At 42.5% G+C, this 16462-nt stretch overlaps 1 protein-coding gene across 2 annotated transcripts; it reads right to left on the bottom strand.

Moving 5' to 3' along the window:
• Positions 1 to 2242: 2242 nt before the first annotated feature.
• Positions 2243 to 13566, bottom strand: LOC137261377 (uncharacterized). 2 transcript variants are annotated; one of them, XM_067799119.1, is made up of 4 exons: positions 13456 to 13566; positions 6441 to 6507; positions 5752 to 6038; positions 2243 to 4994 (listed from the first exon to the last, which is right to left on the bottom strand). In XM_067799119.1, exons 2-4 carry the CDS (start codon positions 6504 to 6506, stop codon positions 4463 to 4465), a joined length of 885 nt encoding a protein of 294 aa, XP_067655220.1. In that variant the 5' UTR covers position 6507; positions 13456 to 13566; the 3' UTR covers positions 2243 to 4462. The 2 variants fall into 2 exon arrangements, with proteins under 2 accessions (XP_067655220.1, XP_067655219.1); XM_067799118.1 differs by lacking the exon at positions 13456 to 13566 and adding an exon at positions 7334 to 7464.
• Between the last annotated feature and the right edge of the window lie 2896 nt (positions 13567 to 16462).

The following is a 16462-nucleotide window of genomic DNA, read 5'->3' as shown; positions in this document are numbered from 1 at the left end:
ACTCGGCTACTCAATGTTTTCCAACCTGTGATTCTGCCCAAGCTGTCAGTGCGCTTGAAGCTTGTGCTGATGGGGTCAAGTCATGGATGACCTAGAATAAATTCAAACTAAATGATAGCAAGACTGAGGCACTTCTTGCTGGTAATCCCCCAAAACGTCTCGCTGCTGATGTAGTCACGGTGCGAGTAGGGGACTCTAACATTCCTCTCTCTGAACGTGTAAGAAATCTTGGAGTTCAATTTGACAGCAATCTCTCTATGGACGATCATGTAGGCAATCAGTGTAAAACTTGCTACTTCCACTTGAGGAATATTGGATCAGTTCGGGATTACCTCTCGACTTATATGGCCCATATGCTGGCTAGAACTCTTGTCCTGTCTAGACTGGACTACGCGAACAGTCTTTTTGGTCAGTTAACAAGAGATCAGGTAACAAAGTAGCAGCGCATGCAGAAAACGGCTGCTCGCATTGTGACGAGAACAAAGAAAACGGCACATATCACACCTGTACATGTGTCACTACACTGGCTCCCCATCGAAGCTCGTGTCCAGTATAGAACCTTGACTCTAACATATCAATGCTTCCATCAGACTGCAACTGTCATTGACCTGACAGAGTTAGTCGACCAGTATGTCCCACCTCGTGCATTGAGATCAGCAGATCAGCTCCTTCTTAAAGTGCCCAAAGTAACCTAAAACAGTTTGGACAGAGGTCATTTTCATTTCTCGCCCCATCACTCTGGAATGATCTACCTTTTCAACTGAGGGCGTCTGCATCATTGACTATCTTCAAAACCCGCTTAAGACATATGTCTTCAAAAGACTCTTCAATGTATAATACATCCAATGGCAATACATTTGTACATATTCTGTAGCGCATAGAGCTAAGTTCCTGGAGATTCTGCGCATTATAAGTTTGCTTTATTATTATTATGTTCTACAGATTAAGATAGATATGCAGCAGAGAGGGTTTGGGTGATCCTGGCACAGTCAGGCTGGTAAAGCTCATCATCAGCTCAGGGTCCTCGCCCCCTCTACACGCAGCCCAGACAGCAAATGGGACTAAAAATCACTGCCTAGTCGAACCCACCAAGAACTTTCCGGAGAATATGGAGGCTCCCTAACACTGCAGCTTTCTGCATTACCCAGATTGTGAGAAGGGCTGTGCTCCCGGTGGAGAACCCGGGCACTCTCCTGATCTGCGCCAGGAGATCAGGAGGTACCAAACCAAGGGCAACGAGAACAATGGGGAGCCTGACGACAGTGTACTTGGGATGCAAGCGAGACATTTCAAAAGCGAGGCCCGCATATTTATCATGCTTTTCTTGAATCTTGCCAATCACGTTGCTGTCAAAAGGGACAGAAAATTCAATGATGTAAATAATTTCATTGGCCTTATCAAAAAGGACAAGATGAGGTTTGTTGGCTGGAATTCGTTTCAGGTTGATTATGGGCCTATTCCAGAGAAGTTTAAAAGCATCATTTTCCAGGACGCCCTGGACATGTTCAGGGTCGTACCATGGATGGACCTCGGGATCAAAGCCACAGGCATGGTGAAGACGATAACAGCAACGAGCCATGTCATCATGTCTTAAGATATGCTGTTTGTGCCAAGGAAGGGCATCATTATAACATCGACCACTGGTTGAACTGGTTCAGGTATCATTTCTGACAGGGCCCGTGATACAACTTGAATATTGCTGACTGCAGACTAAGACACAGTACTTACCCATACAAACAGAAAACACAAAAATGTATGGACGCACATGTAAGTTCTGACGTAGCTAATTGTTCCGTGGTTTTTGTTCCAGGAAGTTTCCTGAAATGCACACTGTCAACCCTGATTTTCGTGGTTCTGGGAGGTGTCCTGAAAGATTAGACAATAACGAAAAGATCAAGCTAGATCCCGAGTGGAACGGAGTGGAGCGTAAAGAAGTGGAATGGAGTCGAGTGGAGCGGAGTGATGTGGGCTGGGGTGAACGATGTGATGTTGGTTTGGGTGGAGTGTAGTGGAGCAGAGAGGGTGGGGTGTAGCGGAGTGATCCCGTCCCGCACAATATACCGTTAATATACATTACGGACATGTTCAAATTTTGCTCAAATATAAATCGTGCACCCTGATTGCTTAACGTAGTCTGAGACGTCTTTCGTGAAATTGCTTTTTTGTGTTATAATACTTTGAAACTTTTTATCTCTCTATTTTGACCACATGTTTGCATTTGTTGAAGAAATAAGAAAGTAAAGACAGTTGAAACGGTTTTTATTGTTATTAAGTCTGAAAGTTAAGAGTTGGCAAATAAAAAAACCCTGCTAAAGCTGAAGCTGAAGGTTAACATTACGCTGTACATGCGTGCTTATGTATCCGACCACTTGCACTAGTCTAGATACAATCATTATGGCTTTCATTGATCCAGCTCGGTTGTACGTCGCATGGCCTGTATACATGCATACCCCATTCTCATCATACCAACATGACCTAGCCACCACTTTTATCACCTTATGCCTTGTGCCAGGCAGGTGAACATCATGTACCATCCTTTAAGGGGCTTTTCGGATTTGTGGCGGACATCGGTCCAGGGTATTTGTGAAAACAGAATATAATGCATAATGCATCAACAGTGTCAAATCCTGGATGTCAACCAACATGCTTAAATTAAATGACGAAAAGACAGAGGCCATCATCATCGCTCCACCTTCTAGACAGCAAAAATCCCGGCTAACCCACCTGTAAATTGGACAGTCTCCCATACCTTTCTCGCCTCAGATAAAAAAAATCTTGGTGTTTTTATTGACTCTTCTCTTACTATGGATAAGCAAGTGGACCATCTCTGCAAAGTATGTCACTTTCATTTGAGAAACATAGGATCAATCCGTCATCTTCTTACAGCTCAAACCACAGCCACTCTGGCTAGATCTCTCATACTTTCTCGTCTGGATTACTGTAACAGCTTACTGGTGGGAATATCAGGAGATCAGCTGGACAGACTGCAGAGGGTACAGAACAGGGCTGCCCGTATAATAACCAGGACTAAGCTCCATTCTCACATCTCCCCAGCCCTAAAGTCACTGCACTGGCTCAGGATCCGTGAAAGGATTGACTTTAAGATCCTAAGTTTAGTCTACAAGTCTTTTCAAAACACTGCCCCTGTCTATCTTCAGGACATGTTTGCCCACTACAAGCCCTCTAGAAATCTCCGATCAGCTGACCAACTGCTCTTGACTGTACCAGTATATAAACTGAAATCTATTGGGGCTCGATCCTTCTCACATGCAGCTGCCTCATTATGGAACTCTCTCCCATTTAACCTCAAGAGTGCACCTACGCTATCTTTGTTTAAATCTGGACTAAAAACATACCTCTTCCAACGCTACCACTAACTGTATCCACTGTTGTCCGCCCTGTGCTTATGCATAGATGTCATACGCGATTTGAGCATGTCCCTCAGTGATGTGGAACTAGCGCTTTATAAATACCCTTATTATTATTATAACACTGTAAATATATTGACAATAAAAAACGGAAATATCGGAAGCGCTAGTAAAAGCTCTGTAATCGTATCGTCACCTGAACTCTATGTTATTGCTCATATACTTCGATACATGAAAATGATAAAAAAAGTATGATGAAAATACAAACATATCCGTGTTTCATTGTTTTCAAAAGTAAACATATATGATGTGCTTTGTGAATGAAATCAAGCTTATCCAAGATACAGTGACATTAATGATGCAACGCCCAAGAAAGTGACATGTAATCAATACTGGAAACATAGCAGTGTTTTAAATATAGAACTCTTGGGAAATGATCATTATCATGATAACAAGCATTCAGACTGATTTTGAACAGTTAAGCAAATTGTTGTTACTTTTCCTCTGATCCAGAGTACTTACATATTCGAGAAATAGAAATATGTTTCCATGATAATAGACGCCGTTTCTAGCTTCCTGAATAAACTCTTTTCATTCGAACATTATAATTAGATAGGTAAACGTCTCCAGTACGCATTGATAACGACGACGTTCAGGCTTCCCAAATGAACTTTCATGGGTTTTCCTAAACACCTTTTAAATGACTTAGCTGCACTTCTGTCTGAAAAAATATCGAAAAGGTCGACTTTTGCAACTGAGCCACTTTAACCAGGAAAAGTAATACAACACAATATTATTTTAAGCCTTGGAATCCTCAAGTTAGGTTTTGTTTGTAATTCTGATAAAATCATTGATGAGGACAGTCTGCCTTGACACTTGACCAGAGAAACAAGTAACTGAAAACGAACATCTATCTAAAACGGCACATGATGACATGCCTCAGCCATGTCAGCAATCCTGGCCATCCCGTTAATCGACAAGCGCTGACGAAAAGCATGAAAAAAACCCAGCAGTAATGACGGTAACGCTGTTACCATTTTGAGTTCTTATGTATTACACATTAGTGTGAGGATTTGATTTTTTCCCCAAATCCATCACTCCCTCTTATCTATTGGTTGTACAGGCGATACCTTCACTTTCTGGGACACGCCAAACCGGAAGTCACATTTGCCCGTTACAGGCCATGTGACCTTGCCATGTTTTATCTCAACATCTCTAGGTACAGACGTTGCAGTTCCTGCTCGACGATCTTCAAGGATAGTTGCGACATCTCCATCAATCGTCATGGCAACAGATGTCATACCCTTGGTACCCTTGATAACTGCAGTTATCCGTCCCTTGATGGTGACCTTGACCTCGAATGTCCAGCTCGAAGCTTGTTCCTCAATCTCAAGCTCTGCCAGAGTGACTGACTTCGGTTTTGACGTCACCGTTGTATCTGTGGCCCACGTCATTGACTTTTCGATGGTATGCTCCTCGGCAGTTTCAACAGTGTAGTTGAGACCAAACCCAATCGTTGCCTTGGCGACGTCAGCAGGTAGGGATAACTCTAGCCCAAAGCTTCCTTCCTTAGAGAACCCCTTAGTAATGGCGGTTGTAATGGTAGCGTTCGTCGTCTTCTCAGCTCTGTAAAAGAGTGGGTGAGTGTTTGAGTGAGTGAGTGAGTGGATAGGTCAGTGAATTGGTAATTGAGCTTGGTTGAGTGAGTGAGCGTCGTTTTTCACGGGACGGGAATTCAAGAGGTGGTTTAAGTCTTTGATAACAATGGAACAGCATATACTCCTTTGATCACTCTTACTGGTTTGTATTACAACGGGGTGCACACATTAAATGAAACACTGACAACAAGTTAACGCTCACCACGTACCGCAAGTGCATTTGTTTCACTGTTCCAACTACTGCTCTTACCCCCTTGTAATACAGACCAACAATTGCGAATTGAAACTATGATCGTTTGTTAAACAACTTTTATCCTAAGTTGAATAAAATTCTGAAATTTAGATGTAGAATTGGCAAGGCGAAATTATGATATGCTTAATCTTAATCTTCACTAAACTTTTTTTTGTATAAAGTGAAATTCATCGGTACGATTGCACGACAAATAGACAATGGCATTATTCCAGCAATAGTACACAGTGGAACACCAGAGATGGGCTGCAGGCAATGTACCAATGTGGGGAATCGAATCCGTGTCCTCGTCGAGGCCTTAACTATCGGGCTACCCTATCGTCCCATAAACTCCCAGAAGACAAGCTGACCAAAGCGGTCACCCATGCTACTACACCTCGTCGCCATCATTACTTCACCTACTTGTGACCTGTGCACCATGCACCCACACCTTAAGGCCTATATTAAATACCCGCACTCTTTTCCAAACTGTTACCTGAAGGCGTGCATCTGTGCGACTTCAGTGTCGTTCTGATATCGTGACGTGAAGACAACCTGGGTCTCGGTCGAGGGAACGCCCGCGCTGGTCCCAGGAATCGGAGTCTCAAGCCGTGTGTATACCGGCTTGTCCGACTTGAACTTGACATGATCCCAGACGAGCTGTATCTGAGCTTCTCGGAATTTGAGTTTCTTCCCTTTAGCACTTCTCAGGTAGTTTTCCCAAGCCCAGGATTTGAACAGCGTCTCCAGATCCGTCACTGCTCCGCCGCCCTTCCCTTGGACCTGGATCAATGTACATGTGTTGAGTTTTATAGCAGTGTTATGGTAATAGTATGGTCGGGAATGGTGCAAGACTGTTGGACATGAAACATCACGAGGGAGTGAGTAAATGAGGTTTATATTTGTCAAATGTTATATTTGTTATTATCAATCTATATTGTACTATCATAGTGACAACCCTGAACCACCAAAGTGACGCCCTTTAACTAGCACAGTGACACCCTTGTACTACCATAGTGACGCTCTTGTGTTGATTGTCAACTTAGTCATGTTTTGAATATAATTGTTAATTGAGTGAGTGAGTCTTCTGTACATTTTAAGAAGATGGGTGGTGCGGTATGTGATGCCCTGCTTCAGGATATTTAGAACATTCCCTCAATGTCATTCACTGTAGGATCCACTTACCCCTGCTGACATAGGGATAGAGAGGTAGTTTTGTTCAACAGCGCCCGCACTACAGCATGCACCCATTCTGAAAGTAAGCGTCACACAGTGAGGCAGCTAAATAGATAATGTTTCTAAACTGAGGAAGGTGGCAGCGCTTTCGGCAGGACACAACTGTAAAACATGTTCATTGAAAGAATGGTTAGTGTGATATAATACTCCGATACCTGCCGAGGGGGGTGTATGTAGATCATATTCCGATACTTGACGAAGGGAAAGTAGAGATATATTCCGACACTTTCACTACTGGACAAAGTGAAAGTAGTGAGTGAGTGAGTTTCGTTATACGCCGCACTCAGCAAAATTCCATGGCGGCGATCTGTAAATAATCGAGTCGGGACCAGACAATTGATCAACAGAATGAGTATCGATCTGCGCAACCTGGAACCGATGACATGTGCCAACCAAGTCAGCGAGCCTGACCACCAGATCCCGTTAGTCGCCTCTTAAGACAAGCATAGTCGCCTTTTATGGCAAGCATGGGTTGCTGGAGACCTATTATACCCCGGGACCTTCACGGGTCTGAAGGTAGGGAATACAAATACAAATCAAATGTGATTTCGCACTCCTACTCTCTCACACTTCCACTCTCTCTTACTCACGCTCACACATTAACTGTAAGTCTGACACTCTCTCTCTCACACTCCCACTCTCCCTCACTCACTCTCACACTCAGTCTCACTCTCTGTCTCACGCGCTGCCTAACACACTTACAGACGCTCTCACACACAAACACACACTCACTCCAACACACACATTCTGTCTCTCTCACACACACAGACACAGTTCTGTGCACAGAACAAAATCACATGGACGTTTGTACTCCATCAATAGTCAGACGAAGATGATTTTACCTTGAAAGCCAGTCTTTGTTGATCAAGCCGACATGTAATTTATCATGGTTGAACGATCAGCCGGTTAAGGTGAAATGTTTCGCATCGCACTCGTGGGAGACGTGTGTTTATTAACAGAAACAGCTGGAAAGACCGATAACTAAAAATAGATATGTGTACATGCGCACAAGGGTTTTCGTGGAATCATTGCTGAAATGTGTCCCACTGGGTTTCCTACAGATTTATATATGTCTTTCGGTGTGTTATTCCACAACCTGTGTATAACAATGGTTACCTCCACTCCATGTTCCCCACATATGGTTACATACTTACATACACAGTTTTATGAGGCAGTGATAAACGTTTTCCAACAATGTATGTACAAAGCTTGGTCAGCTTGACCTGATCAAGTGAATACGATTGCATTACATGGTCGTGTCACAACTGGTTGGGCCTGTTATTGCGAAGGGGTGCACATTTGTCAGTTTACTGTCAACATATCCGAACAGCCGAGGCAAGATCGACGCATAGCATTCTCTGTCTCCTATTTAATGAAGCTAACTCGACTGTGCCGTTTGTGCTAACTGACTTCCTTGATCATACATATGTAAAGTAGCACAGGTCAAGCTCGCCAGTCTGTATTTTGTGCAGTTAATTCAGTATAAAAAAGATGAATGCATTTATGTAATGTTCATGGCATTATGCTGCACATGTTACCGAGTGTGTCACTATAAGCCATATGTGATTACTACCATCATATGAATTATGCAGGTCGTAATGTAATTGATCAGCAAGGCGTCACATGTTCAGTTTTGAGTACGGTAGAGTTCACTGCGGCAAACATCCTTGGGAAAACCAAAAGAGTTATAAATAGACGTGATTGCAGTACCCACGCTCAAACAAAAGGAGGCTTATTTTTTAACTGAAATGCGATTCCGAAGAGGGTTTGTGTTTAAAAGATAACGGAGTGGGTGCTGTTTTATTTAAATGATTGATTTCAGTGACGTTGGGGCGAGGTAAGTTTGGATTTGCAGAAAACACCATACCTGCATGAACAAATAATTCTGACAACGTAGAACAAACGTTCCATTCAGAGTCTGGGACTGCGATTACGTGCGAGCTAAATATAATGTTTGTCGAATTACAAATGGGGAAATCCCATCCCATATTTCCCAATGGTATAAAAGAACGAGATCACCAAAGACGCATCACTCTCAGCTTGAGAGCGGCGCAATACGACAGTGAGGGTACGTCAGGAAAATGCATCAAAGAATCATTGATCTGCAGGAGCTTTTTCAAGTATGGGCTTGGACTCATTACTTATATACAAGTACCGGTTTTTTCGCAAATCTGTTCAGGCCCAAACTGAAGCATAAACACGCAGACATTGAGATTAACTGGGAAAATTTAAAGACTACTCTCCAGGAAACCAAATATGACAGGCAGCTAGAGGGATCGGACTCAGGAACAAAAGTGGCCATTGAATCGGAGTATGACAATGATACAGACAACGACCAGACTCACAGTTTCAAAACGGAACAAGAGACAGAGTCTACCGCCAGTGTCACGCTGACCAAAGGCTACAGCAAGCAGGCGAATACTACCATTGAAATGGACCTTCCGAACGAAATGTCCCGAATGGCTGTTGACGATCAATCTCAAGATGAGCGAAAGAAGCAAATGGCGACTGCCAGTTTCGGAAACAGCATTCACGTGGCAACTGATGAAAACAGTGTTGTGAGGAAGAAAAAGACTTGGTCTGTGGATACAACGATCGTATCCAAGAGTAAAAAACAGACCATAGCCAAGTTGGAGGTGGAGGAGACGAGCGCAACATATGAATTCACCAGCGCCATCAAACTGAAGGGAAGAGTGGTCGCTGTGATTCGGGACAGGAGAAACAAGGAGAAAGTTGTGCAGGTGGTTGAAAACGATGTGGCGACTGTTCTTCAAGACATCAATAGCAGAAATGGTGGCAGTCTGAATGACTTGACATTTGACACTCGGAACGGCATTGTCTACCTGCCTGTACAGGGCACTGTCGTGTTTAGGTACGGGGTGTCTCAGAAAGTGAAGGTTTCTTATGGAAAGGACGGAGATGCAGCAAAACGCCAAACAGGGGGAACCCCAAGGGTATATCCATCTGTTTCCTTGGAAAGTATATCGTAACTGTTATTAGTGTCCTTTGGGAGAAGGTTAGAGATGCTCAATTCAGACAGGTAATATGTCGGCTCATATGTTAGACAATATGTTACATTATGAATCAGTGGAGAAACAAGCACTGACTGATGCATGCAAATGTCTCGAGCCATCACCTGATCTTTCCTGTAGCAGTGTAGTCAAGAATGTCTGAACTAATGCTAAATGTGTGGCTAATATGGCTATTATAAAAAGGATAGGTTTTTATATTGTTGGGTGTAAAGTAATATTGTCACAGTTATCATAGTGTAGAGCACTGAGCAGCAGTTTCAACTATGTACATTGCTTTTAACATCAGGACTATCTATGTGAATTTGTACGTCGCTGCCACCGTGATATACTCTTGTTCATACTGTACCGCCATAGAATAGTTAAACCATTATGATGCTCCAATACTGCCGGTGTGAGATTTTCATTTATTTATTACCGGCGTTGGCATGTTTTGCATGTCATTTCAAATCTATTTTTCATATTTTCAAATAAATTTGTACATTGTCTATCTCTTTGTGTTATGTCTTTTTGTGCACTTCGAAACTACCAGATGTAAATGATAGACTGACCCAGTCGTGTGAGGTGCTGTACTTCCTTGTAGAGAATTGGAAGTTTAAGGCTGCACTCAGCAACATTCCGACTTTATGGCGGAGGTCTGTGAATAATCTAGACTTGATCAGTCAATCCACCTTCACATACTTGGAGCTGATAACCAACCAAACAACCAACTATGCTCGTTTGGTTGCATCACTTTTCTGACACGGTAAACTTATACGATAGGATGAAAGCGTACTGCGTTCCCACAATGTGGGGGTGATGTAATACCTGTGATAATGATGAGATTTGTTTTTACATTGTGGTTTGTACTTGGGTATTATACCTATTAATCTGTAATTCCATTTACTGTGTATAACAATGAATACCTCCACACCATTGAAAACTGTAACATCCTTACTTACTTCTCCACATGTTGTTATGGGGCAGTGCACTATCAAGCAGTTCGCCGTCAATAAAACATTTGTATTTATGTGAAGTTAATGGCAACTTGTTACATATATGTTTGCCTACACGTGTTAGTATAAGTCGACTTCAAACACATTATGCCGGTGGCCATGTCATTGTACAGCAAAGAGTCACATGGCCAATTTACAGAGCGGTAGAGGTTACTGCTGCAAATAACCTTGGGAAAACCCACCGAGTTATAAATAGACATGATCACAGCGACATGGCTCGAACAACAGGCGGATAAGTATTTCACCCATCCACTCGTGTAAAAGTAACAAGTACTGGTGTAGAAGTAACGAGTACTGGTATTATTTGGAAATAACTGTATACCTTGGATAAACATTTTATGTACAGACTTTCAGACATGCCAAGGTGGAAATGTAGGACAGGCCACCTGGCTATTGTGCAAAACCAACTGGTCAATTTTGCATAGTCATTAACGGGTAGAATTGCTCTTTAAAATTCAGCGGACGAGGTGACCGAATGGTTAAGACGATGGACATAAAATCCATTGAGGTCTCCCAGGGTGGGTTCGAAGCTCACCATCGTTGAAACTTTTCATGGTCGGGGATGATGCACGACGGTGTGACATTCATACTAAGATAATGAAAGACGAACACACTCATTGCCCGTGTCACACACACACACACACACACACTAACACACACACTTAAACACTGACTCCCTCTCTCTCCCTCACACACACTCTAACACTAATTCCATGTGCCTCACACACACACTCACTGTAACACGCTCATTCTAACACATACACACACTTAAAAACACTGATTCCCTCTCTCCCTCACATACTCACTCTAACACACGCTCTCTCTAACAAACTCAGTACCTCTCTCCCTCTGTATATCTCTCTATACACACTCACTCTAGCACACTCTTTCTCTCACTGTAACACGCTCATTCTCTCTCTCAAACAACCTCATTCACCCTAACACACTCATCCTGTCTTTCACACACACTCACTCTAACATACTCAATCTGTCTACTCCACACACACTAACTCCAGCACACTCATTCTCTCTTTCGCGCACACATTCACTCTAACACACTCATCCTGTCTCTTTCTCTCACTTACTCTCTCACTCATTCTAACACACTCATTCCCTGTGCCTCATATATGACATATATAACATATATGACTAATGCCGGAAGGTCATGTAATTGATCAGCAAGGGGCACACTTTTATACTTTTTCCAACAACGTATGTACAAACTTTGTTCAGTTTGACTTAATCAAGTGAATATGATTGCATTGCATGGTCGTGTCACAACTGCTTGAGCTTATTATTGTGAAGGGGTGCACCATTGTCAGTTTATTGTCAACATATCCGAACAGCCGATACAAGATCGACGCATAACATTCTTTGCACCACTCACTTACTCACTCACTCATTCTAACACACTCGTTCCCTGTGCCTCACACAAACACATACTCACTTTAACACGTCATTCTCTCTCTCTATCACACTCACACACACACATGCTCACTCTAACACACTCATTCCCTGTCACGCATACATGCAATTGAACACACCTATTCTTTCTCTCCCTCGCACATATCCACTCAAACACACTCACTTTGTCTCTCCTACACACTCACTCTAACACTCATTCTCTCCCTCACACATTCATTCTGTCCCCCATCACTCACACTCATTCTCACTCTCTAACACACACCCACTCTAACACACATATTTTCCCTTTCATACACCCTCTAACACTCTCATTCTCTCTTACACATACACTCACTCTGAAACAATATTTGTCCTCCTCTCACATACGCTCACATCAAAACCCTCATCCTCTCTCGCGCGCACACGCTCAGTCTGGCACACTCATTATCTCTCTTTCAAACACTCTTTCAAACACACCACACCGCCATACACACTCACTCTAACACACACGTTCTCTCTCTCATATCTCTTACGCACACACCCTAACACACATTGTCTCACCTCTCTCATATATACACTCACTTTAACACACACATTCTGTCTCACCTCTCTCACATACACACTCACTCTAACACACATTCTCCCTCACCTCTCTCACATACACACCCTAACACACACATTCTCTCTCATCATTATCACATGCATACTCACTCTAACACACATATTCTCGCTCATCTCTCATACAGATACTCGCTTTAACATATCCATTTTTATCTCTTTCACACACATTCATTCTTTACCCCCACCCCCACCCCCCCACTCACTCTAACACACACATTCTGTCTCACCTCTCTCACATAGACACTCACTCTAACACACTCTCTCTCATCATTCTCACATGCATACTCACTCTAACACACACATTCTCGCTCCTCTCTCATACAGACTCACTTTAACATAATTATCCATTTTTATCTCTCTGACACACATTCATTCTTTACCCCCCTCCACCCCCCCCACTCACTCTAACACATACATTCTGTCTCATCTCTCTCACATACACACCCTAACACACACGTTCTCTCTCGTCTCTCTCACATACACACTCACTTTAACAACCACATTCTGTCTCACCTCTAACATACACACTCACTCTAACATACACATTCTCCCTTATCTCTCTCCTGTACACACTCACTTCAACACACACACATACACTCTCATTATTCTCACATACACACACACACACACTCTAACACACACATTCTCCCTCATCTCTCTTACAGATACTCACTTTAACATACCCATTTCCATCTCTCTGTCACACATTCATTCTCTCCCCCACACAGACTCAATCAAACACACTCATTCTGTCTCTCTCTTTCACTCACACACCCCTTCACTCTCTGTGAGTCTCTCTCTCTCTCTCTCTCTCTCTCTCTCTCTCTCTCTCTCTCACACACACACACACACACACACCAACACAGTTCTGTGCATAGACCAAAGTCACATGAACTCCAAAATCGATAATTTTACCTTGAAAGCTAGTCTTTGTCTTTGTTTCTTCAAATCGACAAGCAAGGTGTTATGGTTGAACGATCAGCCGAGTAAACTGAAATGTTCCGCATCGCTTCTGTGTGTGTGTTTATAAATCGAAATAACCACGACACTGGGAAGACCCAATGACTAATAACAGATATGTATACATGCTCACAAGGGTTCGTCGTTGACATGTGTCCCACTGAGTTGAGACAGATCTATACTTACCTTTGAGTTTGAAATTCCACAACCTGTGTATATCAATGGTTACCTCGAGTTCATGTTTTCTTACTTATGTAGACACCGTTATGGGGCAATGTGAAACGTTTCCCAGCACCGTATGTGTTTTCTACAAATAATGTGCAGCGTAAGGCATTTCGCTGTGAATATAACAAATTTGTATTTATGTTACGTTAATGACATTAGATGTGTCATTACATGTACAACCCTATGTGATCACTAACACATATGACTAATGCCGGACGGTCATGTAATTGATCAGCAAGGGACACACTTTTGTACGTTTTTCCAACAACGTTAAAAACGTATGTACAAACCTTGTTCAGTTTGACCTGATCAAGTGAATACGATTGCATTGCATGGTCGTGTCACAACTGGTTGAGTGTATTATTCTGAAGGGGTGCACCATAGTCAGTTTATTGTCAACATATCTGAACAGCCGAGACAGGATCGACGCATAACATTCTCTGCTCCTCTATTTAATGGCACTCGACTGTGCCAACTGACTTCCTAGGTCATGCATATGTAAAGTAGCACAGGTCAAGCTGACCATTCTGTATTTTGTGCAGTTGGTCCACTATCAATAAAATACATGTATTTATGTAAAGTTAATGACAATACTCTGCACATCTTACCGAGTGTGTCACTATAAACCATATGTGATCACTACCATCATATGAATTATGAAATTAATTCCAGCAAGGCGTCATATTTCATATTTTTGAGTGCTGTAAGGGAAAACCCAAAGAGTTATAAACAATCGTGACCACAGTGACGTTGGAGGGGATTGAGTTTGGATTTGCATAAATCGCCATAGTTCCATGAACAACTGATTGTGATCCATAACGTAGAACAACGTTCCATTCAGTGTCAGGGACTTCAATTACGTGAGAGCTGAAGATAATTTCCTTGCACAATGGGAGAATAAGGAAGTCCCGCCCCTTATTTCGCAATGGTATAAACGGGCGACGGCACAAAGACGCCTCACTCTTAGCTGAGAGCAGCGTTATACATCAACAAAATGCTTCAATGAATCATTGATCTGCAGGAGCTTTTTCAAACATGGGCTTGGACTCATTACCAGAACACGAGTATCAGCTTTTTTGCCAAGATTTTCAAGCCCAAACTGAGGTATAAACACGCAGATATTGAGATTAAATGGGAAAAATTAAAGACTACTATCCAGGAAACCAAATATGACAGGCTGCCAGAGGCACTGGACTCAGGAACAAAAGTGGCCATTGAATCGGAGTATGACAATGATACAGACAACGACCAGACTCACAGTTTCAAAACGGAACAAGAGACAGAGTCTACCGCTAGTGTCACGCTGACCAAAGACTACAGCAAGCAGGCGAATACTACCATTGAAATGGACCTTCCGAACGAAATGTCCCGAATGGCTGTTGGCGATCAATCTCCAAATGCGAAGAAGAAGCAAATGGCGACTGCCAGTTTCGGAAACAGCATTCACGTGGCAACTGATGAAAACAGTGTTGTGAGGAAGAAGAAGACTTGGTCTGTGGATACAACGATCGTTTCCAAGAGTAAAAAACAGACCATAGCCAAGTTGGAGGTGGAGGAGACGAGCGCAACATATGAATTCACCACCACTACGAAACTGAAGGGAAGAGTGGTCGCTGTGATTCGGGACAGGAGAAACATGGAGAAAGTTGTGCAGGTGGTTGAAAACGATGTGGCGACAGTTCTTCAAGACATTAATAACAGGAATGGTGGCAGTATGAATGATTTGATATTTGACAGCAACAACCGTTCTGTGGAACTGCCTGTACACGGTAGTGTCGTGTTCAGGTACGGGGTGTCTCAGAGAGTGAAGGTTTCCTATGGAAACGACGATGATGCAGCCATATGTCAAGTAGGGGGAACCGGAGGGTTGCATTCATGTACAGGATAGCTGTTTATAGTGACCTGGGGGAGAAGGTTCGTGATGCTCAATAAATAGGAAAATATGTTGCACTCATGAAGGAGAACATATCATTATGAATCGGTGAAAGAAACAATGTAGTAACTCTAATGTATATGAAAGTCTCGAGTCATCCATCTCGTCTATTCAAAAGTCTTTCCTTTGGCAGTGTAGTCAAGAATTCTGAACTGATGCTGAAAGTGTGACTACTATGGTCAGTTTATGCTGTCAGAGTGTAGAAGCCTCGGAAGCAAAATAATATTGTTACAGTTAATGGAATCGATGATGGGTCCATTGAGAACAATACTGTCTAACAATTTCCAAACATGGACTTTGCTCTTAGCATCAGGACGATTTATGTGAGATCTTATGTGATATACCTTTGGTTGTTGGCAATAGATAGCCAGGTTTATATTTTACCATCAACTACTAGTTATACCTTAATGATATTCTAATGCTCTGTAACGTTCCTATACTCTGTGATGTTTTAATGCTCTCTGATGTTCGAATACTCTACGTGTTGCACTATTTATTATAGACATGTTTAGATGTTATTATATGCTTTTGAATAAATTTCCCCATTTTGTAGTTCTGATTGGTCTGTCTTTCTGTGAAGTTTAAAATTTGCATATGTATATGGTAGACTATACGAAGTATTCATGAGAGGAACAACTGACTGATTGTGAGTTGCTGCCATTTGTTTTGTACTAACTTAAGTAACCCATGCATGTCCTAAAAGGCGACTAACGGGATCATGTGGCCGGACTTGCTGATCAATGGATTGTCGCTGTCGTATAAGAGGAATATTGCGGTGTAAAACAGCAAACCAAACGGATTTAT

This window comes from Haliotis asinina, chromosome 14 (assembly GCF_037392515.1).
Source record: "Haliotis asinina isolate JCU_RB_2024 chromosome 14, JCU_Hal_asi_v2, whole genome shotgun sequence".
Classification (NCBI taxonomy): Eukaryota; Metazoa; Mollusca; class Gastropoda; order Lepetellida; family Haliotidae; genus Haliotis; species Haliotis asinina.
The sequence above is the reverse complement of the archived record's forward strand: the minus strand, read 5'-3'. Positions and strand labels throughout refer to the sequence as shown.